The sequence below is a fragment of the Bubalus kerabau genome, chromosome 11 (genome assembly GCF_029407905.1).
Source record: "Bubalus kerabau isolate K-KA32 ecotype Philippines breed swamp buffalo chromosome 11, PCC_UOA_SB_1v2, whole genome shotgun sequence".
In the NCBI taxonomy this organism is placed as follows: domain Eukaryota; kingdom Metazoa; phylum Chordata; class Mammalia; order Artiodactyla; family Bovidae; genus Bubalus; species Bubalus kerabau.
The window spans coordinates 83,816,545-83,843,667 of NC_073634.1; the positions used below are offsets into that span (position 1 = coordinate 83,816,545).

At 38.5% G+C, this 27,123-nt stretch overlaps 1 protein-coding gene and 1 non-coding gene across 3 annotated transcripts in view; both read left to right on the forward strand.

Annotated features, from left to right (window-relative positions):
- SMC6 (structural maintenance of chromosomes 6) overlaps positions 1-27,123 on the forward strand; it is a 74,695-nt gene that overhangs the window by 41,861 nt on the left and 5,711 nt on the right. For both annotated transcript variants that reach the window (XM_055540886.1, XM_055540887.1), the window contains 9 exons: positions 2,149-2,263; positions 3,785-3,945; positions 6,955-7,090; positions 8,128-8,208; positions 9,297-9,467; positions 17,130-17,267; positions 18,274-18,419; positions 18,675-18,800; positions 26,072-26,177. In XM_055540886.1, coding sequence (XP_055396861.1) covers positions 2,149-2,263; positions 3,785-3,945; positions 6,955-7,090; positions 8,128-8,208; positions 9,297-9,467; positions 17,130-17,267; positions 18,274-18,419; positions 18,675-18,800; positions 26,072-26,177 — 1,180 coding nt within the window. The remainder of the gene's footprint in view (positions 1-2,148; positions 2,264-3,784; positions 3,946-6,954; positions 7,091-8,127; positions 8,209-9,296; positions 9,468-17,129; positions 17,268-18,273; positions 18,420-18,674; positions 18,801-26,071; positions 26,178-27,123) is intronic.
- Positions 1,882-1,953, forward strand: TRNAW-CCA (transfer RNA tryptophan (anticodon CCA)). The gene has a single exon. It is a non-coding gene; the product is annotated as a tRNA-Trp (tRNA).

Genomic DNA, 27,123 nt, shown 5'->3' on the forward strand with positions numbered 1-27,123 from the left:
CATGATTGACCCCTTATCGCTACTATTCCTTCTTACTTTTAGTTCTCCTATACTGATTTTACCACATGTCAGCAGGCAACTGATTGTGATATAAATTAAATATGAAGTACATCTCAGGGCAGTAGAGCAAAAGGAAGAGGTGGTTGAGACTGAGAGCTTTAGAGCTGGTAGGAGCAGGCCCATCCAGTGGTGGCACATGCCTACTTGAAAGTACTTGCTCCTCCCCAGCATAGAACCTGTGCTCTCAGTGGACTGGCCAGAGTCTATGTTTTACCACAGTTCCCTTCCACATCCCCTCCCTCTTAGACTCCTGCTCCCCACCCTCTCTCCCCTCCTTCCCTGCGTTGTTTCCCTGACATTGTTTGACATTTCTACAGTGCCCACCCCGTTCTATCCTATCTTGGCTTTTACTTCCGCTTGAGCTCTGTCCTAAGGTTACTATCCTGTTTCTCTGCCTCATTTTATAGGAAAGACTGCTCAGAAGAGTCGTCTCTGTCACTCATTTCAATCTTCTTCTTTCTTGAACCTTACCAGTCAAGCTTGTAGAACTTCATCACATCCCAGAACAGCTCTTGTCTAGGCACCAGCGAGCCTTGCTTGGCTTGGTCCTGGAGTCCTTCCTTGCTACTCACTGACTTGACCTATGAGCAGTATTTGCCGGACCTATGAGCAGTATTTGCCGAAGTGTGTTCTCATCCTCTTGAGGCCTCGCTGCAACCTCTCGGGCTTACATGATCTGCCCTCTTGCCTTCTGTCCTGTCCTCGTGTCCAGACACACTCGCCACACTGCTTGTCCACTGCATACCAACCTCCTGGCTTCTCCAACAGCCATTTTCAGGGTCTTTGCAAATGCTGCTCCCTTGGCATGAAATGCTCTTCTTCAGGTGCTAATGTGACTCCCATTCCCTTAGGTGTCTGCTCATTGTTATCCTAGTAAGGCTTTTCCTGACCTTTTCTGTGTGAAAAAGTACTTTTTCTTGCTTTTCTCACTCCCTTCAATAGACTGTAAGCTTCATGGGGAGAAGGATATAGTCTGTTCTGTTCCTATCTCCTCATCCTCTGAACAGCATTCGGCACATAGTAGATGCTCAGAAAGTACATGGTGAATTAATAACTAAGTGGAAAACATACACACGCGCGCATGCACGCACACACACACACACACACACACACACACGTATTTTGTTTTGGAATTCTAGAACTAAGCATTATGAATGCCATTGCCATTTCCCCATGTCTTTTAATTAATTGACTTTTATGTTTATGTGGTAGCAGTATAGGACTTAAGGAAATTGTAATAATTAGTTACAGTGGGTGATAGAATATAATGATTAAGAATCTGGGTTCTAGAACTGAGCTGCCTGGTTTAAATCCTAGACTGACCTCTAAGTTAGCTTTATGACATCAGGGAACTTGCTAAACTATCTGAAGCTTCCTCACTTGAAAAAAAAGTAGAATAATATTACCTATCTCATATAGTTGTTCTGAGAATTAAATAAGCCAGCACGGTCATTCGTCTTTTGGTATCCACAGGGGATTGATTCCAGGGCCCTCTGTTGGTCAGAATCTGCAGATGCTCCTGTCCCATAGTCAGCACTCTGTAGCCACAGTTCCTGATTCAGACAAGCATGGATACTGCAGGACCTACTGTATTCATTGAAAAAGAATCCATGTATAAGTGGACACATGTAGTTCAAACCCGTGTTCAAGGATCAGCTGTACTTAGAATATACTTGAACAGTGCCTAGTATGATATGAATGTTTGCTAATAAGATAAAATTAAGCCTATTACAGGTGTTTTCAAATGTCTTCCATGTCTTGTTATTATCCATCATTTCCTCAACCTATTTAAAATATACATCTAATATATATAATAGAGCTTCCCTGGTGGCTCAGAGGTTAAAGCGTCTGCCTCCAATGCAGGAGACCCAGGTTCGATCCCTGGGTCGGGAAGATCCCCTGGAGAAGGAAATGGTAACCCACTCCAGTATTCTTGCCTGGAGAATCCCATGGACAGAGAAGCCTGGTAGGCTATAGTCCATGGGGTCGCAAAGAGTAGGATACGACCGAGCGACTTCACTTTCACTTTCAAAATATATATAATATTAAAGTTGGGTAAGTTAATCCTTCTGTATTTTTGTCTCCTAGAGCTGCATATCATCCAGAGTACCCAACGGTTCTGACAGCGTTAGAAATAGATAATGCAGTTGTTGCAAATAGCCTGATTGACATGCGAAGCATAGAGACAGTGCTGCTAATCAAAGTAAGTCCAGATGCTTCCTGTGTTTTATATTATTTTTAAATTTTCTAAACTTAAATTGGTTATATAAATTCTACTTAAGTACTTTACTTGATCTTTTATGAATTATTTTTCTTAACAAAAACCTTTTAGCTCTGTGAAATAAATCAATGTTTACTTTTTATCAGCATATGTATTTCCGTGTACTTGTTAGATTGTATCACCAGTATTGTGTTTCATCTATTGGTATAAATTTGCTGAGAAGGGACAAGGAAATTCAAAACAAATCTGTAATTAATACAGTCTATTTTTCTCATTAATAGAATCTGAGAGGCAGTGATAGCAGTCATCCAAATGTGTACATGTATATTGCAAGTTCATATTGTAATTATCTATGGGCTTGGCCCTCTGATATTTTAGACAGATACGTGAAAGAAAATAATGAAGTCTGCTTGTAAAGATCTATTCCAGGAAAGGTTGATAGGGCCTCAGTTCAGTTCAGTTCAGTTGCTTAGTCATATCCAACTCTCTGTGACCCCATGAACTGCAGCACACCAGGCCTCCCTGTCCATCACCAACTCCCAGAGTCCACCCAAATCCAGTCCATTGACTCGGTGATGCCATCCAACCATCTCATCCTCTGTCGTCCCCTTTTCCTCCTGCCCTCAATCTTTCCCAGCATCAGGGTCTTTTCAGATGAGTCAGCTCTTCGCATCAGGTGGCCAAAGTATTGGAGTTTCAGTTTTAACATCAGTCCTTCCAATGAACACCCAGGACTGATCTGCTTTAGGATGGACTGGTTGGATCTCCTTGCAGTCCAGGGGACTCTTAAGAGTCTTCTCCAACACCATAGTTCAAAAGCAGCAATTCTTCTGTGCTCAGCTTTCTTTATAGTCCAACTCTCACATCCATACATAACCACTGGAAAAACCATAGCCTTGACTAGACGGACCTTTGTTGATAAAGTAATGTCTCTGCTTTTGAATATGCTATCTAGGTTGGTCATAACTTTCCTTCCAAGGAGTAAGCGTCTTTTAATTTCATGGCTGCAATAAGCCTAATCACCTTACTTCCTCTAGGAAGTAAAATATTAAAGATTTCCAGGTTTTCCCTACATAATTCAGTGTACTAATCTTTTCTTGGAATTTGCTCTTCACTCATCTTTTCTAGGGTGTAAAAGACATTTAGAAAAAAGTAAGATTTCATTTTTCTATGAAAAATAAGATTTCTAAGGTAAATATTTTTATATGAAAAGGTACTTAAGATTTTTTATTTTAATGGATAGCAGTATTAGAATTTAAAAATAAAATATGTCAGTTTGTCATAGAACATTGTTTCCTATGTTTTTAAGACTTAGTTTAATTCTTTGAATCTTGAAAACAGTTTTTTAAATTCATCTATTTATCTTCATGGAATTATTTCATTTGAATGTTTAAAGAAAAATAATTGAATCTTAAACTAGTGATAGGTAACATTTTGAAATTATATACAGTGGAAATGCTTTGGCATATTTTAAAAATAGATTTTTCCCTCTCTATTTTTTAGAATAATTCTGTAGCTCGTGCAGTGATGCAATCCCAAAGGCCACCCAAGAATTGTAGAGAAGCTTTTACTGCTGATGGTGATCAGGTTTTTGCAGGGCGTTATTATTCATCTGAATATACAAGACCTAAGTTTCTAAGCAGAGATGTGGATTCTGAAATAAGGTTGGTATGCAATGTAGCTTTATTGTATTATTCCCACCCTTATTTATTTTTGGCTGTGCTGGGTCTTCTTTGCTACACGTAGGCTTTCTCTAGTTATGGCAAGAGAGAGCTACTTTCTAGCTGAGGGTGTGTGGGCTTCTCATTGCAGGGGCTTCTCTTTTTGCAGAGCATGGCTCTAGGGCGTATAGGCTTCAGTAGTTGTGGTCTATGGGCTTAGTTGCTCCACAGCAGGTTGGATCTTCCCAGATCGGGGGATCAAATCCGTGTCTCCTGCATTGGCAGGTGGACTCTACCACTGAGCCATCAGGGAAGCCCCTGAACTTTGTTTTTTTTTTTATTTTTTTAAACTGTTTCTCACATTAATGAACTTTATTGATTGAAAATACAATGTTATTATGATACTTTGTGTCATCTGTTTTGACCTGAATAAGTATAGTAGTTGTCTGATATTTGGAAGTTTAAAAAAAATTCACTGGTGTTTTTTAAATACAGAAAAATATAAATTGGAAAACAAAAGTAACTCATAATCTCATTTCCCGACAGTCCCTATTGACATTTTAAAAATAATTAAAAGTAATATATGCACATGGTGAGAAAATTCAAACAGTCCAGAAATGTATGCATTGAAAAGTGAAGCCCTTTGCCCCCATCTCTCTTTCAAAAGTAAGGTAATACTTTAACAGTTTCTTACATATATTTCCGGAATGGTTTATATACTTGTACTTTCTTATATTTATTTCCAGAACAGTTTGAAACTGAGATATAATTCAAGTGTACAATTGAGAGATTTTTGTGCAGCCATAACTATTACCTCAGTTCCAAGCATTTTGGTCACACCAGCAGGAGAACTCCTGCCCATGAGCAGTTGTTCCCTCATTCCTCCCCACCCTCAGCCTCTGGCAACCACTACTCTATTTTTGGATTTGTCTTTATGGATTAGTTTACTCTGGATACTTCATATAAATGCAGTTATATAAAATGCATCCATTTGTGTCCAGCTTCTTCCACTTAGCATAATGTTTCAAAGTTCATCCATTTGTGCTATGTATAAGTATGCATATGGTTTCTATGTCTTGCTTTTTGTCTCTCAATATTATACCTTGGGCAGGGCTTCCCTGGTGGCTCAGTGGTAAAGAATCTGCCTGCAATGCAGGAGACATGTGTTTGATCCCTAGGTTAGGAAGATCCCCTGGAGTCGGAAATCGCAACCCACTCCAGTATTCTTTCCTGGGAAATCCCACTGACAGAGGAGCCTGGTGAACTACAGTCCATGGGGTCGCAAAAGAGTCAAACGTGACTTAGCGACTAAACAGCAACAATTAAATCTTGGAGATTGTTCCATATCAGCACAGGTAAAGCTGCCCTGTAATAGATGCTTGACCAGTTCCTTTTGATAGACAGAGACATTGTCTGCAGTTTTCTCTTACTATAGCAGCGCTGCAGTGAGAACATGTGTGTCTTGGCATACTTTTGAAAGGATGTGCATAGCTTAAATGTTGAATGAATGATAAACAAAAGAGCAAATGAGAGAAAGAGGAGAGTACTTTTATATTTCTGGTAAAAACAGGGCCAGACACAAAATCTTTTTCAGGGCAATCTTTCATCAACGGGAATCTGCTAGTGCTGAGTTGATGGGGGCACAGAGAAGCATTCTTCATATCTTCATAGTATGAGAGGGCATTAGGGAAATCAGTCGTTCTGTAGTCATTTGGTAACTGCTATTAAGTGATCAATTTATGTAAATCAAAAAATTTTAAATATTAAATTATTTCTTTTAACAAATATTAAGGCTCATTTAACATTAAGTACTAAAAATAATAGTAATTATTTAATGTTATTAAATATTCTAAATTGGCCCATAAATTTTATGTTAATAAAACACTAACAATGACTATTAAATTATTTTAAAATCCACATATCCTTTGACTCAGCATTTTTACTATTTAGAATTTAAGCTATGCACATCCTTTCAAAAGTATGCCAAGACACACATGTTCTCACTGCAGCGCTGCTATAGTAAGAGAAAACTGCAGACAATGTCTCTGTTCATCAAAAGGAACTGGTCAAGCATCTATTACAGGGCCAGGTAGCATGGCTATAATAATAGTACATCAGATTTAAAATGCCCTGTTATTCCGTATATGAGTAAAAAATAAAAATATTGCTAGTTGAACCATGGACTGGAAGATGATTTTAGAATTCAGAGATGTTAAACTGTGGGAAAATATGCTCTTAGTGAAATCTGGCATACACTTTTTATCAGAGAAAAGCTCTTCTTAACTGCACAGGTGGTTCTCTTCCACCAGGCACACGATTTTGGAACAGGTACTTGGGTCAGTGAGGCAGGAAAAAAGATCACTTCTGAAGGCAGATGCCTCTGCTGGTGTGGAGCCCCTTCTGGCTTCGGTATCTGCTGACCTTATCCTCCACCTCTTTTCGTTGTCCTCCTCACTTCCCCTTTCTCTCCCCACACATTCGTAGTGTTTATTCACCACCACAAATGCGGGAGTCTGTTTCTCGCTTCATGTATTTCTTTTCATCTTCTCCTCCAGTTGCTGCAGCTGGTGAAAACTTCAGAGAACACACATCAGTTGTCTCTTCTCCCAGACTTGCTCTTATGTTCCCATAGTGGTGTGGACATGCAGTGCAGTATCCCGTTCACATTTCAATATTATTGTTTATTTCCTGACGCTTGGGCTTTTTGTTTAATTTCTTCATGCCTTAATTCTTTTTCTACCTCTGCTTATCACTGTGCATAGTACCTTTCATAGGTAGATCATAAGTACTTATGAATGAAATAAGTAAAATTTAATTCCAGTTTAAAAGATGTTTTTTGAAATCTCCATGTTTCCATGTTATGAATTACTTGTTAGGAATAGAGAACTGGTTTAACTGCATAAGGTTTGGCAAAACTCTGTTACAAGTAAGGCTTTCTTTGTAAAGATCTAAATATTTGTAATATTCAGAAGTAGATTTAAAGTATTTTTTTACCCTCTCTTTTCTATTAAGTGACTTGGAGGATGAAGTTGAAAATAAGAAAGCCCAGATATTAAATCTTCAGCAACATCTGTCTACCCTTCAAAAGGATATTAAATGCAATGAAGAACTTCTCAGAAGGTGCCAACTGCATTACAAAGAGTTAAAGGTAAGAAAACATCATTTTGTTTTCTCAGTTTAATCATTTGCAAGTTATTTATAAGGTCTTACCATGCATTGAGTATTGGAGAAGGAAATGGCAACGCACTCCAGTGTTCTTGCCTAGAGAATCCCAGGGATGGCGGAGCCTGGTGGGCTGCCGTCTATGGGGTCTCACAGAGTCAGACACGACTGAAGTGACTTAGCAGCAGGCATTGAGTTAGATGAGTAGTTCTCAGATTTTTTGGCCTCAAGCCCCTTTACAGTCTTTAAAGAGCCCTCATCTGTGTGGGTTTTATCAGTATTCCTATTATTAAAAATTAATGCAAAATTTAAGAATATTTATTAACTAATTTAAAAATAATAAGTACATTATATATTAACATAAATAACGTTTTTATGGCAAATAGCTAGTTTCCAAAGCCAGAAAGATTTAGTAAAAAGATTGACATTTTTTATATTTTTCTATATCTCTGATATCTGGCGTAATAAAATTCACCTAACCTATCATATCAGCTTCTATAATCAGTCTGTTAGTGTATTGCACATTATAGTTATAAACCTCCTGTACACTTAGAAGAACTCGATAGTAAAAGTGATCTAAAAAAAAATAATGCCTTAATGTTTTTATGAAAATAGTTTTTACCTAATGGACCCTCTGAATGAGTCTCTGAGACTCCCAGGAGATACTGGAATTGGACTTTAAGAACCATTGGGATAATCATTCTAGTACTTTAGACTGGATATTTCAAGAAAACACTGTCTCTGTGGATGCAACACTGTCATACTGTCTTCATTTTAAATGCTAAACGAAATACTTCTATCTGCTTTGTATAAGAGTTGATTAGCAATAATGGTGATCGATACAGACTTTATATATAATTTTCTTTGGTTCTTTTAATACTAATGTGTCTTTAACTGTGGAATCCTTCTGTAATATAAACCAGAGTAGAATTTTGTTGATTAATACATCCTTTCCAGGGTTTTTGTTTCTATTTTTCATTTATTTCTATGTTACTAAAATCTAAATACCTTTTTTTTCAAAAGATGAAAATAAGGAAAAGTATTTCTGAAATTCGGGAACTTGAGAATATAGAAGAACACCAGTCTGTAGATATTGCAACCTTGGTAAGATTCTTTTCCTCAACTTAAATGTAATGTAAAAGATAAAACTATTACTTAGGTTAAGAGAATCTAGTCTCAGATTTTTGAAAATAACCTTTTTGAGGCTACTTTTTATGATTGCTATCTCCATTTACAAATAAGTTAGAAACTTCCTGGTGTATGACCTTCAAGTTCCTTAATATTTTGTACATATAACTTCCATGTGTTGTAATTGGTTTTGTCTTCTTCTACATGTAATAAATCTTTGTCAGAGCTTGTTTATCTAAACGGTAACTGTTCAAACTACCTAGCATAGTATTTTTCATAATTAATCAGTGCTAGTATTAGTGATATCATTTAGTCAGTTGTAGTTGGTCTCTTTGAACTGTTTTCCTTTTTCCAAGTTTAATGGTTTTTATTCACCGCATATTTGTTCTCTTAGGCATCTTTTTATGACATTCAGCTTAATGCCCCAAGTTGCAATAAGTAGTGAATTAAATAGATTGCAGAGTCTTGTTAAAATGAATCAGTATTCACCTGATTCATTGAGAGTAAATCAGTATTTACTCTGTACCAGGCATCATGTTAAATGCTGAGGGACACAACAGTAAACAAAACAGATCAAGTCACTGCATTGATGGAGCTTTACTTCAATAAGAACTTGTCTCCAATTTGTATTAGTAATTTGGTTTTCCCCTTAGTGTTTTTCTGCTTTAATTCCTATTGTTGATAGACTCAATTTCTTAAAGGTGTATGTCTTATTTATTTTTGTTCAGTCTGCATCTGATACATTGTCTGGCACAAGGTATATATTTATATATACTATATTTTGAAAGAAAAAGTGAGTAATAAATTTATCCCCTTTGATTATGACCTCAAGCACAATAAAATAGTTTGTCTTCTAAATGTAATCCTTTTCTATTTTTTAACCTATAGTCTTCTACCTTCTAATTTACCAGTAAGGGTATGAAAATATCGTAATGTTCTTTGTATTTGTCTTTAATCTGATTTGCTTGTAGCCTATAGTTTCTCCTTTTCCAGAATTATATTATTTTCCTGTTGGATAACTTAAGTATTTGAATTAATTCTATATGCTCTGTAAATGTTGCCAGGAAGATGAAGCTCAAGAAAATAAAATCAAGATGAAAATGGTTGAGAAAAATATGGAACAACAAAAAGAAAATATGGAACATCTTAAAAGCCTGAAAGTAGAAGCAGAAAACAAGTATGATGAAATTAAACAGAAAATTAATCAGCTCTCAGAGCTAGCAGATCCACTTAAGGTATATATTGTTATTCTGATATATATATGTATGTACTTATTTATTGATTTATTTTTCAGTTTTATATCTGTAGTATACCTGCTAGAAGGGCTTTCCTGGTAACTCAGCTGGTAAAGAATCTGCCAGCAGTGCAGGAAACCCCAGTTTGATTCCTGGGTTGGGAAGATCCACTGGAGAAGGGATAGGCTACCCACTCCAGTATTTTTGGGCTTCCCTGGTGGCTCAGCTGGTAAAGAATCTGCCGGCAGTGTGGGAGACCTGGGTTCAGTCCCTAAATTGGGAAGATCCCCTGGAGAAGGGAAAGGCTACCTACTCCAGTAATCTGGCCTGGAGAATTCCATTGATTGTATAGTCCATGGGGTTGCAAGGGGTGGCAAAGAGTCGGACACAACTGAGCGACTTTCACTTTCGCACCTGCTAGATAGTATTCTAACAGAATTTATGACTAAATATAAATAAAGCTGTATAAAACTGGGATGTACACCAACTTTTCATCATTAGATCAATCAGAATTAAATACTCTCCTCACACCTTTACAGAAAATAAATTGCCAAATTTCTCCCCCCCACCCCCTGAGAAGGTTACAGCTTTTGTTACCTTTTTATTTTGTGGGATATTTTCTTCTTTTAGGTCAGAGACAGGGATATTTATCTGTCTGTTCTGTCTCTCTCTGTTCTCTTGTCCTACCTCTTCTCAGTAACTCTAGGGTTCAGTTCAGTTCAGTTGCTCAGTTGTATCCGACTCTGTGACGCCATGGACTGCCACATGCCAGGCTTCCCTGTCCATCACCAACTCCCAGAGCATATTCAAACTCATGTCCATCGAGTCAGTGATGCCATCCAACCATTATCCTCTGTCGTCCCCTTCTCCTCCTGCCTTCAGTCTTTCTCAGAATCTGGGTCTTTTCCAATGAATGAGTTCTTCGTGTCAGGTGGCCAAAGTACTGGAGTATCAGCTTCAGCATCAGTCCTTCCAATGAATATTCAGGACTGATTTCCTTTAGGGTGGACTGGTTGGATCTCCTTGCTGTCCAAGGGACTCTCAAGAGTCTTCTCCAACACCACAGTTCAAAAGCATCGATTCTTTGGCACTCATCTTTGTAGTCCAACTCTCACATCCATACATGACTACTGGAAAAGCCATAGCTTTGACTAGATGGACCTTTGTTGGTAAAGTAATGTCTCTGCTTTTTAATATGCTGTCTAGGTTGGTCATAACTTTGCTTCCAAGGAGCAAGTGTCTTTTAATTTCATGGCTACAGTCGCCATCTGCATTGATTTTGGAGCCCCCCAAAATAAAGTCCGTCACTGTTTCCATTGTTTCGCCATCTATTGTCTATGAAGTGATGGGACTGGATGCCATGATCTTAGTTTTCTGAATGTTGGATTTTAAGCCAACTTTTCACTCTCGTCTTTCACTTTCATCAAGAGGCTCTTTAGTTTCTTCACTTTCTGCCATAAGGGTGGTATCATCTGCATATCTGAGGTTATTGATATTTCTCCTTATTGATATTTCTCCTGGCAATCTTGATTCCAGCTTGTGCTTCATCCAGCCTAGCATTTCTCATGATGTACTCTGCATATAAGTTAAATAAGCAGGGCAACAATATGCAGCCTTGACATACTCCTTTTCCTATTGGAACCAGTCTGTTGTTCCATGTCCAGTTCTAACTGTTGCTTCTTGACCTGCATACAGATTTCTCAGGAGGCAGGTCAGATGGTCTGGTATTCCCATCTCTTAAAGAATTTCCCACAGTTTGTGGTGATCCACACAGTCAAAGGCTTTGGCATAGTCAATAAAGCAGAAGTAGATGTAGAACTAGATGTTTTTCTGGAACTGTCTTGCTTTTTCTATGATCCAACGGATGTTGGCAATTTTATCTCTGCCAAAGAGTTTAATCTTTGAACTCTAAGATTAGTTGATATAAAAGCCAGCTTGAAATAAAGTGCTACTCACTTCCTACTTACTAACATATCTGCATTATATTCCAGCCAGAATTCAATTGGCTTTTTTTGTTTGAAAACACATGCTTTTTGAAGCCAAATTAGGGAAATAAAGTTTATTATCAGCAGCTTATTATCATTCTAATTGAACAGCTCAATTATTCTCAAAACTTCAGATTTTATTTATAAGACACAGAAGAATCAGTAGTATGTCTTAAGAGGGAAGAGGTATGTTGATGATATAACCCCTTTTTTGCAGGAAAAGTACTTCTTTGACTCAAAATGTATTTAAATATTTTAAAAGTTTAAAAGAACTTGCACACATATGTACTTTACTATAATTGTCTCCACTGACAGAAAATGTAATTTATTAAAGAGAGTTAGAGGAGAAGCTGAATAGAAACAATTTTTCCCTATTTGTGGTGACCTCTATATTGTTGCTTTCCATAGAGTTGTGATTTCTGGCTGCCTTGGTAATGCATATTGGTTTTGTTTTTTTCTATTTGAGCTAAGAATTTAAAAAAATTTTAATGTTGTGAGAAAGGAAAACATACTAAGGATACTATTGAAAAAGACAAATAAAAAGTAGTTACTACAGGAAATTAGAATCAAAAAGACAAAAAGTCCAAGATAAATAAAGAAGACAAAATTAATTTTTAAAAGAAAATAGAATAAGAGGAAATAAAAATAAGTATGAAAATTGTCAAGAATGGGAGAGACCAAATTCAAAATTCAGGGATTAGAGAAGTGAAGTTAAAACAAAGGTGAGATCAAAGAAAATTTTAAATGATGAAGGATTGATTAAAATCGAAATGATAATTTATGCTAAAGTAATATAGAAAAAGAAATAATTAGCACCTGAATTATCCCATGAACTGTGTAGCCTGCCAGGCTCCTCTGTCCAAAGAATTTTCCAGGCAAGATTACTGGAGTGGGTTGCCATTTCCTTCTCTAGGGGATCATCCCCACCCAGGGATCAACCCATGTCTCCTATTCTGGCAGGCAGATTCTTCACCACTGCGCCACCTGGGAAGCCCTGTATTATCCCAGATAAGTTAAGCTGTGTTCTGTTCTTTTAGGGACCTGTGCTCTGCTAAGTCACTTCAGTCGTGTCCGACTCTGTGCGACCCCATAGATGGCAGCCCACCAGGCTCCCCTGTCCCTGGGATTCTCCAGGCAAGAACACTGGAGTGGGCTGCCATTTCCTTCTCCAATGCAGGAAAGTGAAAACTGAAAGTGAAGTCGCTCAGTCGTGTCTGACTTTTAGCGACCCCATGGATTGCAGCCTAACAGGCTCCTCCGTCCATGGGACTTTCCAAGCAAGAGTACTGGAGTGGAGTGCCATTGCCTTCTCCATTAGGGACCTGTAGGCTAAAGCAACTCCTAGAATTGGAAGTCCACAGAGAAGTTCAGTAGCAGAATATACATGCAGAATGCAGTAAGAATTCTTGATCTTAGCTCTTTGCCTTGGTTGCCAATAAGTGAACCCTTCAGTAAACCTGCACACAGTCGTCTAGTAGTCAAGAGGGTTTTTCTTTATAGTGTCGCATCCTACTAGCGATCAATAACAGGACCAAGAAGAGTTGGCTAACAAAGGAGTTAATTCCTCAGAAGCTGTCATGATGTAGTAGCAGCTTCTAGATAGAATCTGTTTTCTCTTAGGACATTTGTTCATTTTGTGTCAGAGGAGTGGCAAGAGGTAGAACATGCTGTTCAAATATGTAGTCATTTAAATCTTGGCATAGGGAGTATTTTTCTCACTTTGAACAGTTTATTTTGATCTATCAGTTCAGTTCAGTCGCTCAGTCATGTCTGACTCTGCGACCCCATGAATCGCAGCACGCCAGGCCTCTCTGTCCATCACCAACTCCCGGAGTTCACTCAAACTCATGTCCATCGAGTCGGTGATGCCATCCAGCCATCTCATCCTCTGTTGTCCCCTTCTCCTCCTGCCCCCAATCCCTCCCAGCATCAGAGTCTTTTCCAATGAGTCAACTCTTCGCATGAGGTGGCCAAAGTACTGGAGTTTCAGCTTCAGCATCAATCCTTCCAAAGAACACCCAGGACTGATCTCCTTTAGAATGGACTGACTGGATCTCCTTGCAGTCCAAGGGTCTTCTGCAACACCACAGTTCAAAGGCATCAATTCTTCGGCACTCAGCTTTCTTCATAGTTCAACTCTCACATCCATACATGACCACTGGAAAAACCATAGCCTTGACTAGATGGACCTTTGTTGGCAAAGTAATGTCTCTGCTTTTCAATATGCTATCTATGTTGGTCATAACTTTCCTTCCCAGGAGTAAGTGTCTTTTAATTTCATGGCTGCAATCACCATCTACAGTGATTTTGGAGCCCAAAAAATAAAGTCTGACACTGCTTCCACTGTTTCCCCATCTACTTCCCATGAAGTGATGGGACCAGATGCCATGACCTTAGTTCTCTCAATGTTGAACTTTAAGCCAACCTTTTCACTCTCCAAACTCCGCTGTCCCCTGAGGGGCCGGGGTGGCGCACGACGTGGCGCGCCATGATCACTGCTGCTGCGGCTGTCGGGAAGGGGCTACCTGGCGGTCGTCGTGTGGGCTGTGGCTGTGTGCAGTGGTTTTTTTGTTTTGTTTTTTTATTTATACTGCAAGCTTAATGCTTTAGTTACATATTGAATTTTTTGTACAGGGAGCAGGATCTACATTAAGAATCATGGTCTGCATTATTAGAGTAGGAGGGCTTCTCTGTTTCTTATAGAGATAATGAGTGTTTATTTCTATTGAGACTGACTGCTTTTGAAAATTTCAAGATCTAATGATTTATAGCTTTCTAAAACTTCATAATTGATGTAATTATAGGAAGCAAGTGGCTATAATACATACTATAGTAATTTATCCAATGTTGTCAGCTAACTAAAATTTGTTATTTAGACATCAAAGAGAATAAAATTTTTCAATGATTCTGCCCCTTCTAGCATCTCAGCCTATTTTTTTTTTAAGGCTGATCTTTCTTAAAGGTTAGAAGCTCTACAGACATAGGGCTATATCAGAATTTAGTTCTAGATCTAACCCATCCTAGCCCTCACCCCAAAACAGGGTAAGTGTCACTTAAGTGAATTTAATATCTTTAGGTCTCTGTTTTACCATCACCAAAATGAAATGAAAGGAAATACTCTCTTGGTTCCTTTTTTAAAGTTTTACATTTGTTGGTACCCAGGATGTAATTTTATTAAATATTTGAGGACTATAATATATATGAAACGAGTTGCCAGTCCAGGCTTGATGCACGATACTGGATGCTTGGAGCTGGTGCACTGGGACGACCCAGAGGGATGGTACGGGGAGGGAGGAGGGTTCAGGATGGGGAACACGTATAAACCTGTGGCGGATTCATGTTGATACATGGCAAAACCAATACAATATTGTAAACTTAAAATAAAAAAAAGCCACAGTAAGAGAAAGAACCTTAAGTTCTTTGCATTCTGTTTTATAAGTCAAGTTTTTCCCTTTCTAAAGTTGCTCAGAGAAAATTAACCAACACGATCCATCCTAATATAACTGACCCCTTTGGCTCCATAAAGCTGATTTGATCCCCTAAAGCAAACATGGACATATTTTGAAAGTTTCTACAGAAAATGATTAGAAAATTTAGTGTTGGCAACCGTTCTGTTTCATAAGCCATTCCAATTTCCAGCTGTAATATCTCCTGCTATGAAAATTGTACCCATTTTCTTTTATTTTCTTCAAAGTAAAGGAGCAGCTTATCGCTATCCTCCATATAATAATGTTTTTATTTTTAATAGACCTGTGTTATAAAAACTTTATATCATTAAGTGTCTACCTTGGGTGGTAGTTATTTTTAGCAGTGTGAATAACTTGCAGAAAATTGTGTTCTTAGGTCAGGAAGTAGCCTATTTCTGCTCTTTTATATGAGGTGTAAATAACTGGGAATTTTTAGATACATCACGTGTTCTTTTTCTTTTCGGGATATCCGTAAATCTTCTGTCTTCCTTGATGCTGTTGTTTTGGTTTGTGTTTGTTTCTTTTTCTTTATAACTATGATTCCTGAAGGTAAACATCATCATCATAGTATATATGTCCAGTGTTAGTGGCTCAGTTGTGTCCGACTCTTTGTGACCCCATGGAGTATATATAGCCCACCAGGTTCCTCTGTCCATGGAATTCTCTAGGCAAGAATACTAGACTAGCCTCAAAAAATAGACAAACTCAGCAAAATTTAATTTGGTGGTTCTTAAATCAAGAGCAAAAAGCCTCTTGATGAAAGTGAAAGTGGAGAGTGAAAAAGTTGGCTTAAAGCTCAACATTCAGAAAACGAAGATCATGGCATCCGGTCCCATCACTTCATGGGAAATAGATGGGGAAACAGTAGAAACAGTGTCAGACTTTATTTTTTTGGGCTCCAAAAGCACTGCAGATGGTGACTGCAGCCATGAAATTAAAAGACGCTTAGTCCTTGGAAGGAAAGTTATGACCAACCTAGATAGCATATTCAAAAGCAGAGACATTACTTTGCCAACAAAGGTTCGTCTAGTCAAGGCTATGGTTTCTCCTGTTGTCATGTATGGATGTGAGAGTTGGACTGTGAAGAAGGCTGAGCACCAAAGAATTGATGCTTATGAACTGTGGTGTTGGAGAAGACTCTTGAGAGTCCCTTGGACTGCAAGGAGATCCAGTCAGTCCATTCTAAAGGAGATCAGTCCTGGGTGTTCTTTGGAAGGAATGATGCTGAAGCTGAAACTCCAATACTTTGGCCACCTCATGCGAAGAGTTGACTCATTGGAAAAGACTCTGATGCTGGGAGGGACTGGGGGCAGGAGGAGAAGGGGACGACAGAGGATGAGATGGCTGGATGGCATCACTGACTCGATAGATGTGAGTCTGAGTGAACTCCGGGAGTTGGTGATGGACAGGGAGGCGTGGCGTGTTGCGATTCATGGGGTCATAAAGAGTCGGACACGACTGAGCACCTGAACTGAACTGAACTGAAATCAAGAGCCATTTTAAAAATTGAGATGTAGGGATTCTCGGCCTACTAAAATAAAGTCTCCAGAGGTGGGGTTTGGAAATCTATGTTTTTTTAAAACATCCAAATTGATGATAAAGAAGGCAATCTATATATCAGTATTTAAGAAAGCTGCCATAATTTATGGCTTTGTACATATATCATCTCTAAATACCAGTAAAATCTTTACACCAGTCTCTACCTCCTTTAAAGAAATTTATATATTGTATATACTCTTAATAGAAGACAGATTCCCATAACAAGGGAGAATTCCAATAATAGAAGAAAATGTGTTTTGGGCATCATTCATGTATAAAATTATCAGGCAAAATAATCAAAATGTGTACTTGACATTCAGTCTATTAATTTAATTATACATGGACACCACAGAATCACATATACGAAGTAATACGTTTAACATTTAGAAATACTGCTTTGTTTCGATTTACATTTCATGAATTAATTTTTTTAACCTTTCTCATGTGTCTTCAGCATTGGCATCTTTATTGTGGTTAGAGCTATGTTTTGAGTAATAAGAATAGTCGAGTGATGCATTTTTCCAATGGTTACAGAAGGATATGAACTCTTAACACTGGCCTCTTCAAGCAGCATAATCCTGTCCACTTTATTACTTGTCAGTTTATACCTAAGCTGATAATTTTTTAAAGCAATCTTTTCCTTATAGATTATTTTGGTTTTATTTAAACAGGATGAATTAAACCTTGCTGATTCTGAAGTGGATAACCAAAAGCGAGGGAAACGGCATTATGAAGACAAGCAGAAAGAACACTTGGATACTTTAAATAAAAAGAAACGAGAACTAGATATGAAAGAAAAAGAGCTAGAGGTTATCCATGATTTTTTAAAACATTTTATTTACAACCTTAGTCATGATTATTAAAGTGCGTTTTCCTTAATGTCATATTTCCAAACAGAGACAAGTTGTCTGATGGATATCTGTTTTCTTTGGAGTAGTAGCTGTTTCAGTGAATCAACAGAGGGAAAGACTTAGGGACTCTCAAAATGTGGGGACTTCATAGACCAACACGAAGAGTACTTTAGGCAGGACTGCCACAGCCCCTTATTGTGCCTCCAGGTGATTTGGAAAATGGCACTCCCTGCTCTGAAACAGTTCCTTACATGCCTAACTTGGCAAGTGCATAGCAGCTTTATGTCAGAAAAATACTCCCTGCCTCTGAGTTAACTCAGGAATGAGTTGGGCTACAGTCCAGCTCCTCCTTACTAATAACCCTGGTTGATAGTGGAAAGCGGAAGCCCTATTTTTAGAGGAAAGTAAGTTGAAGGCAACCATGGTTTAACCTAAAAGAAGTGGATTCCAGCTTTGTTTTTACATGTCTTAGGAAAATGGTTTCAACTCTGAAACCCATTGCCTGATTTGTTTAAGACTTAATATATGAATGTCATGAATGAAAGTACTATGTGTGCAAGTGCTTTGGGTTTTTAATATTTTACAAACACAAGGGTCTTTATGTTTTCAGTACCATTTGGTATTTAGAATCCCTCTTAAAAGTCACAGAAAGCTATGTCTGACCTCAGCATCTGGGGTGCCAAACCTTCATAACATCTACTTGTAATTTGTTTTACTAGGAGGTTATGGAGCTCCTCTAAATTGTTAAAGTTGTGTACGCTAATGCAATTTTCTTTTGAAAATTTATGATGACTCTGAACTGTATTCTCAGTATAAAGCTTAGAAAAATAACATTGATATTAAGTGTAATTAAAATACATTTCTTAAATAGAAGTTCAGAATTTTACTTTGCATATTTTGGTACAAATAGTACAGTGAATTGTTGTATCAAAGACGTTTTAAAGTTAAACGTCTGTTATCTTAGGAGAAAATGTCACAAGCAAGACAAATCTGTCCAGAGCGGATAGAAGTGAAAAAATCTGCCTCAATTCTAGACAAAGAAATTAATAGATTAAGACAGAAGATACAGGCAGAACATGCTAGTTATGGAGATCGAGAGGAAATAATGAAGTAAGTGCTTGCTTTTCTACTTTACCATATTATCCATATATATTAGTAAGACAAAAGATATTTATATAAAACCTTAAGTTTGGGTAAAGTGTTTCTATGGCCTATGGTTACAGCTTAACTAGTCTTTCATACATGTAGTATTAACAATAAATAACTTTTTTCTTTGGAATTATTATAGAACTTATTAAGTGTATTTGAGATTTTATGTTTCATTGAATGACATTTATTTGCTTAATATTTTTTTTCATAAAATAGGCAATATCAAGAGGCAAGAGAAAGCTATCTTGATTTGGATAGCAAAGTAAAGACTTTAAAAAGGTTTATTAAATTACTGGAAGAAATAATGATCCATAGATATAAAACATATCAACAATTTAGAAGGTAAGTGCAATAAAAAATATTACCACATACTATGCATTCTTTGTTTTCAGTTCTCCCCTGTAAACAATAAAATGAGAAGAACTTTCATGATTCAATTAGAGAAGATATAGTAGTGCTTAGGACCCTGTAGTTTAATGAGAATTCTAGATTTCAAGGGACTTTTATAAATGAGCTTTTTAAACTTAAACTCCATTAGATGTACCTTACTGGATAACTTATAGATGGCTGTTCAGTCTCTGCTTAAATGGGTCATTTGGAAGCTTCTTGGCTCTGAAACAGACTATTTCAGTCTTAGACAGTGCATGTTCTAATGAGAGATAATTTTTTATGGGCTTTTTATGGGCCCTATTGAGACAGGTTCTCAGTTGATTACCCTGATCTAGAACCATGTAGCTCCTTGGATACAGAATCTCTGTTTTGTTCATAGATATATCCCCAGTGCCTACTGTGGTGCCTGAAATGTAGTAGAAACATGATGTATATTGTTTGAATAAATGAGTACAGGGTCAGAGACACTGGATCTCATTAGTATACCCAGAAATGTGCAGATTGTCAGGGATCAATTAACTCCAACTAAAATCACAAGCAACAGAAATAAACCAGAGGACAGTTGATAGGTAGGCTTGGCTCTTGCTATACTTGAATCCTAGGCAGCCCTAGTGTTTCCACCTAACCTGTTTTTCCTATGGCATCCCCTCAGTAGCATGTTTTTTAACTCTGTTTATACCAAGAACTATTGGGAGAAGGAAATAGCAACCTAGTCCTGTACTCTTGCCTGGAAAATTCCATGGACTTGGGATCCTGGTGGGCTGCAGTCCACGGGGTTGTAAAGAGTAGGAAGCAACTGAGCATGCATCCCCATACCAAGAGCTGTAGTCTTAAGACTAGAATTTTTTTAATTTTTGTAAATTTTAAGTTTCCCTAGTATCAGTTCAGTTCAGTCGCTCAGTTGTGTCTGACTCTTTGCAACACCATGAACCACAGCATGCCAGGCCTCCCTGTCCATCACCAACTCCCAGAGTTTACCCAAACTCTTGTCCATTAAATCGGTGATGCCATCCAACCATCTCATCCTCTGTCATCCCCTTCTCCTCCTGCCCTCAATCTTTCCCAGCATCAGGGTCTTTTCAAATGAGTCAGCTCTTCGCATCAGCTGGCCAAAGTATTGAAGTTTCAGCTTCCAACATCAGTCCTTCCAATGAAGATCAGATCACCCAGGACTGATCTCCTTCAGAATGGACTGGTTGGATCTCCTTGCAGTCCAAGGGACTCTCAAGAGTCTTCTCCAACACCACAGTTCAAAAGCATCAGTTCTTCAGCACTCAGCTTTCTTTATCATCCAACTCTCACATCCATACATGACCACTGGAAAAACCGTAGCCTTGACCAGACGGACCTTTTTTGGCAAAGTAACGTCTCTGCTTTTGAATATGCTGTCTAGGTTGGTCATGATGTTCCTTCCAAGGAGTAAGCGTCTTTTATTTCATGGCTGCAGTCACCATCTGCAGTGAGGGGAAATTCAAATAAAGCCATAATGAGAAATAGGCTTTGCTTGTTTGGCCATATTCCTTAACTAAACAATAGGTTAGTTTTTGAAATGTGTGTTTCAGTTTTATATGCATGTTATTAGAACTTAAAGAGTTTCTTATTTTTATCCTTTTGAGGCAGCTTTTAAGTATTGTTAGGTAGGACCAGAGCAGTCTTGGTCAAGGACAAATTTTTTTTCTTACCAGTGAAGCTGTGCTCTTATGAGTCCTCTGTTGATGCACTATGAGTTTACTCCACTCGTGCCTGTGGGAATGTGAACTATTCCTGGCTCTGAGTGACCTCGGGGGTTGTTTCTGCTGCTTTTGGGTGTTTCTCTTGCCAGCCTCGGGCAGTATTCCCACACTGCCACTGATAAGGTTACTTAACCTGGGGATCTCCCAGCCCCTCTGTGGTTCTCTAGAGCTCTCTCAGTGCAGCTCTCTCTTCCCCACACTCTGCCTGTTGAACCAGAGGGCCTGGGCCTCCCCAGATTCCTAAACGGGGCTTCTGGGTGCCGCCTGGGTTTTCACTGCCCTTTTACTCTTGTTGTTGTTGTTCAGTCGCTATCATGTTGAACTCTTTGCAACCCCATGGACTGCAGCATACCAGGCTTCGCTGTCCATCACCACCATCTCCCAGAGCTTGCTCAAACTCATGTCCATCAAGTCGGTGATGCCATCCAGCCGTCTCATCCTCTGTCGTCCCCTTCTCCTCCCACCTTCAATCGTTCTCAGCATCAGGGTCTGTCTTTTCTAATGAATGAGTTCTTCGCATCAGGTGCCCAAAGTATTGGAGCTTCAACTTCAGCCTCAGTGCTTCCAATGAATATTCAGGGCTGATTTCCTTTAGGATTGATTGGTTTGATCTCCTTGCTGTCAACAAGACTCTCAAGAGTCTTCTCCAACACCACAGTTCAAAAGCATTAATTCTTTGGTGCTCAGCCTTCATAGTCCAACTCTCACATCCATCCATGACTGCTGGAAAACTATAGCTTTGACTATATGGACTTTTGTCGGCAAAGTAATGTCTCTGCTTTTTGATATGCTGTCTGAGTTTGTCATAGCCTTTTTTCCAAGAAGCAAGCATCTTTTAATCTCATGGCCTTTTACTCTTAATGTGAAAGTAATTTGTGGCGTCCCTAGGGCTCAGTGTGTTTGTTTGCCATCTTTCAGAGGTCGTTTTGACTGGCATTGCGTGCAGTGTCTGATGTCCAGAGTCTGAAAACTCTTGTTTCATATATTTTGTCCAGTTTTCTAGTTGTTTCATGCAGAAGAGTAAATCTAATGCCTATTATTACATCTTTTCCAGAAACATTAGGATTTGTTTTCTTATTGTTATCTAAAAAATTTGTATTTAAAGTATTTTCTGTTAAAGTATTGGTCTTATAATTTAGTATCTTGATATGTTTCTTCACCCCTGACGAGTTTTACATTGTTTACCTAATCTTGAGAGCACAATAGAGATGGTTAAATTTTTAAAATTGTTTATCTCTTTACACTGGAGAACCTTGTCACTTTAATGAGGACAGTCTTTTAGATATCCCATATGTGGACACAGTTGAAAAATGCATATCAGTATTTCAGAAGGAAAGTTAACAGAAAATTCTGAATACCAGCTAGCAATAGTTATTGTGGCAACAAAGGAAAAACTGAAGCTATCAGTATTTTCAAATGTGGAAATGTAATGCAGTTTAGGAAGGGCTGTGGATGTGACTGGTGATAGAAGCAAGGTCCAATGCTGTAAAGAGCAACATTGCATAGGAACCTGGAATGTCAGGTCCATGAATCAAGGCAAATTCAAAGTGCTCAAACAAGAGATGGCAAGAGTGAATGTAGACATTTTAGGAATCAGTGAACTAAAATGGACTGGAATGGGTGAATTTAACTCAGATGACCATTATATCTACTACTGAGGGCAGGAATCCCTCAGAAGAAATGGAGTAGCCATCATAGTCAACAAAAGAATCCGAACTGCAGTACTTGGATGCAATCTCAAAAACAACAGAATGATCTCTGTTCGTTTCCAAGGCAGACCATTCAATATCACAGTAATCCAAGTCTATGCCCCAACCAGTAACGCTGAAGAAGCTGAAGTTGAACAGTTCTATGAAGACCTACAAGACCTTTTAGAACTAACACCCAAAAAAGATGTCCTTTTCATTATAGGGGACTGGAATGCAAAAGTAGGAAGTCAAGAAACATCTGGAGTAACAGGCAAATTCGGCCTTGGAATACAGAATGAAGCAGGGCAAAGACTAATAAAGTTTTGCCAAGAAAATGCACGGGTCATAGCAAACACCCTCTTCCAATAACACAAGAGAAGACTCTACACATGGACATCACCAAATGGTCAACACCGAAATCAGATTGATTATATTCTTTGCAGCCAAAGATGGAGAAGCTCTATACAGTCAACAAAAACAAGACTGGGAGCTGACTGTGGCTCAGATCATGAACTCCTTATTACCAAATTCAGACTTAAATTGAAGAAAGTAGGGAAAACCACTAGACCATTCAGGTATGACCTAAATCAAATCCCTTATGATTATACAGTGGAAGTGAGAAATAGATTTAAGGGCCTAGATCTGATAAATAGAGTGCCTGATGAACTATGGAATGAGGTTTGTGACATTGTACAGGAGACAGGGATCAAGACCATCCCCATGGAAAAGAAATGCAAAAAAGCAAAATGGCTGTCTGGGGAGGCCTTACAAATAGCTGTGAAAAGCAAAGGAGAAAAGGAAAGATATAAGCATCTGAATGCAGAGTTCCAAAGAATAGCAAGAAGAGACAAGAAAGCCTTCCTCAATGATCAATGCAAAGAAATAGAGGAAAACAACAGAATGGGAAAGACTAGAAATCTCCTCAAGAAAATTAGAGATACCAAGGGAACATTTCATGCAAAGATGGGCTCGATAAAGGACAGAAATGGTATGGATCTAACAGAAGCAGAAGATATTAAGAAGAGGTGGCAAGAATACACAGAAGAACTGTACAAAAAAGATTTTCATGACCCAGATAATCACGAGGGTGTGATCACTGACCTAGAGCCAGACATCCTGGAATGTGACGTCAAGTGGGCCTTAGAAAGCATCAGTATGAACAAAGCTAGTGGAGGTGATGGAATTCCAGTTGAGCTATTTCAAATCCTGAAAGACGATGCTGTGAAAGTGCTGCACTCAATATGCCAGCAAATTTGGAAAACTCAGCAGTGGCTACAGGACTGGAAAAGGTCAGTTTTCATGCCAATCCCAAAGAAAGGCTATGCCAAAGAATGCTCAAACTACCGCACAATTGCACTCATCTCACACGCGAGTAAAGTAATGCTCAAAATTCTCCAAGCCAGGCTTCAGCAAACGTGAACCATGAACTTCCAGATGTTCAAGCTGGTTTTAGAAAAGGCAGAGGAACCAGAGATCAAATTGCCAACATCTGCTGGATCATGGAAAAAGCAAGAGAGTTCCAGAAAAACATCTGTTTCTGCTTTATTGACTATGCCAAAGCCTTTGACTGTGTGGATCACAGTAAACTGTGGAAAATTCTGAAAGAGATGGGAATACCAGACCACCTGACCTGCCTCTTGAGAAATCTGTATGCAGGTCAAGAAGCAACAGTTAGAACTGGACATGGAACAACAGACTGGTTCCAAATAGGAAAAGGAGTACGTCAAGGCTGTATATTACCACCCTGCTTATTTAACTTCTGTGCAGAGTACATCATGAGAAACGCTGGACTGGAAGAAACACAAGCTGGAATCAAGATTGCCGGGAGAAATATCAATAACCTCAGATATGCAGATGACACCACCCTTATGGCAGAAAGTGAAGAGGAACTCCAAAGCCTCTTAATGAAAGTGAAAGTGGAGAGTGAAAAAGTTGGCTTAAAGCTCAACATTCAGAAAACAGAGATCATGGCATCCGGTCCCATCACTTCATGGGAAATAGATGGGGAAACAGTGGAAACAGTGTCAGACTTTATTTTTGGGGGCTCCAAAATCACTGCAGATGGTGACTGCAGCCATGAAATTAAAAGACGCTTATTCCTTGGAAGGAAAGTTATGACCAACCTAGATAGCATATTGAAAAGCAGAGACATTACTTTGCCAACAAAGGTCTGGCTAGTCAAGGCTGTGGTTTTTCCTGTGGTCATGTATGGATGTGAGAGTTGGACTGTGAAGAAGGCTGAGCGCCGAAGAATTGATGCTTTTGAACTGTGGTGTTGGAGAAGACTCTTGAGAGTCCCTTGGACTGCAAGGAGATCCAACCAGTCCATTCTGAAGGAGATCAGCCCTGGGATTTCTTTGGAGGGAATAATGCTGAAGCTGAAACTCCAGTACTTTGGCCACCTCATGCGAAGAGTTGACTCATTGGAAAAGACCCTGATGCTGGGAAATATTGAAGGCAGGAGGAGAAGGGGATGACAGAGGATGAGATGACCGGATGGCATCACTGTCTCGATGGACATGAGTCTGAGTGAACTCCGGGAGTTGGTGATGGACAGGGAGGCCTGGCATGCTGCGATTCATGGGGTCGCAAAGAGTCGGACACGACTGAGCGACTGAACTGAACAGAACTGAGGAAGGGAATTGGGAGGGAAAAGAATAAAGTACAGTTATTCTAAAGAAAGGAGTCTTAAGTTCTTTAGGAACAAAGACTTTAGGAAAAATAGCCAGTTACCTATCACCCATATTTTATTTTCTAATTAACACTCCCCAGCAAAAGGAATGAAGGCTCCATGGGTGAGTGGTTAATAATACGGAGCTGAGCAGGGAAGGTATAGATGCCAGAAACGTAAGGAAGTGCTCCCCAAAATGTAGAGTCATGATGAAAGGACATAGGCATCTTGAAAGAGGCTCCCACTGGTAAACTGTGGAACAATTTGAGGACCACAATAGACAAGAACAGTAATAGATGGTGGGGGTTCCTTGGTGACTCTATGGTAAAGAATCCACCTGCCAGTGCAGGAGACTCGAGTTCGATCCCTGGGTTAGGAAGATCCCCCAGAGAAAGAAATGGCAACCCACTCCAGTATTCTTGCCTGGGAAGTCCCATGAACAGAGGAGCCTGGCAGGCTACAGTCCACGTGGTCACAAAAAGTTGGACACAACTTAGCAACAACAAATGAATGATAACCCAGTGAATAAAATAGCAATCTGACTGCATCCTTATAAAAAGAGTGTAAATAAATAATTCAGGAAGAAGGGAAAGGTCTCCCTGACAGCAGGATGCCATCTGATAAATAATGGAGTTTGTATTGTGTGAGGCAGTGTGTAAGTTACTGCAGATACATGACTAAGAGATTGCCCTTGCCATTTTTGCTACTATAAAGTTAGGAGGAGACAAGCTAATGAATAGGCCATTTACCACTATCTTAACACTGCTAAAGTTTAATCCTCTCAAGGGCATGATTTATGTCTTCTGTGTTAGGGTGATATTTTGTATAAATTAGGTGATTGATGCATTCATATGGACTGCCTGTAATACAATGGATTTTATTCTATGTGCAACATTTTTATTCATCTTATAGATGTTTTGTTTATTATAAAATGAATTGATAAAAATATGGAAACATAAATATAAAGACAAGGACAAAATCACCTAAAATTTTACCTATTTAAACGGACACCAGTGTTAACACCCTGGCGTATTTTCATCTGGTCTTACATGCTGGTTTAAAGCTCATGCTGAATCTACAGTTCTCTAAAACTTTGTAAACTTTTTAACGTGCTCAATGTCTTTTTTTAAGGTGTTTGACTTTACGATGTAAATTGTACTTTGACAACTTATTATCTCAGCGGGCGTATTGTGGAAAAATGAATTTTGACCACAAGAATGAAACTCTTACTATATCAGTAAGTATCTTAACTCTTTCCATGTTAATCATAGGAGGATAACCTGCTTCATTTCTTTTTCTGGGTGGGGGGCTTCATTTCTTTTGATGATAAGTTGATCTGTTGTCATAGGACACAAAAGAACTTATTTTTAAGTTAAAGATAGTTTTTGCCAGTGTTGAAAATTAAATTAATTCTACTGACTAAAGCTGCTGTTGTAGCTCTTTCCCTTCCCCCCTGCGGACAACCATATTATTTTCTTATGGTGATAATTAAGGAATTTTGTTTTCAGTGGTAAATGTTTACCATCTCTTCTCACTCCACTGGCTCCTTTTTAAAATTCATACAGCATGTTAAATTTTGTGGGAGATTATAGAAAATCTGTAATTATTTTCAAAAGCAGTTTAACCACTAGATGTCACTAGAAATCAAGTAATAAAATAAAAACAACTATTTCTTGGCACTTAGAAATATTTGACAAAAAGAAATAAGACAATCTGGTTAATAGTAGCATCAAAAACAATAAAATACCTAGGAATAAATTAACCAAAGAAGTGAAAGCTCTATACAGTGAAAAGTATAAGACACTGACGAAAGAAATTGGCAGAGACGCAAATAAATGGAAAGATAAACCTTTATACATGAATCAGAAGAGTTGATATTGTTAAAATGTCTCTACCATCCAAAGCTGTCTATAGATTCAGTGCGATCCCTGTCTAAATTCCAAAGGCATTGTTCACAAAGAGAAAAAAACAGTCATAAAACTTGAATGGAACCAGATAAGATAGTAGCTAAAGCAATCTGGAGAAGAAAGAACAGTCTGAAAGCATCACATTTCCTGATTTCAGGCTGTGTTGCAAATATATAGTAACCAAAACAGTAACCAAAATAGACATACAGACCAGTGGAACTGAATTGTATGTTCTTGGCTCCTTTATCAAATATTAGTTTTCTGTATTTGCATGGG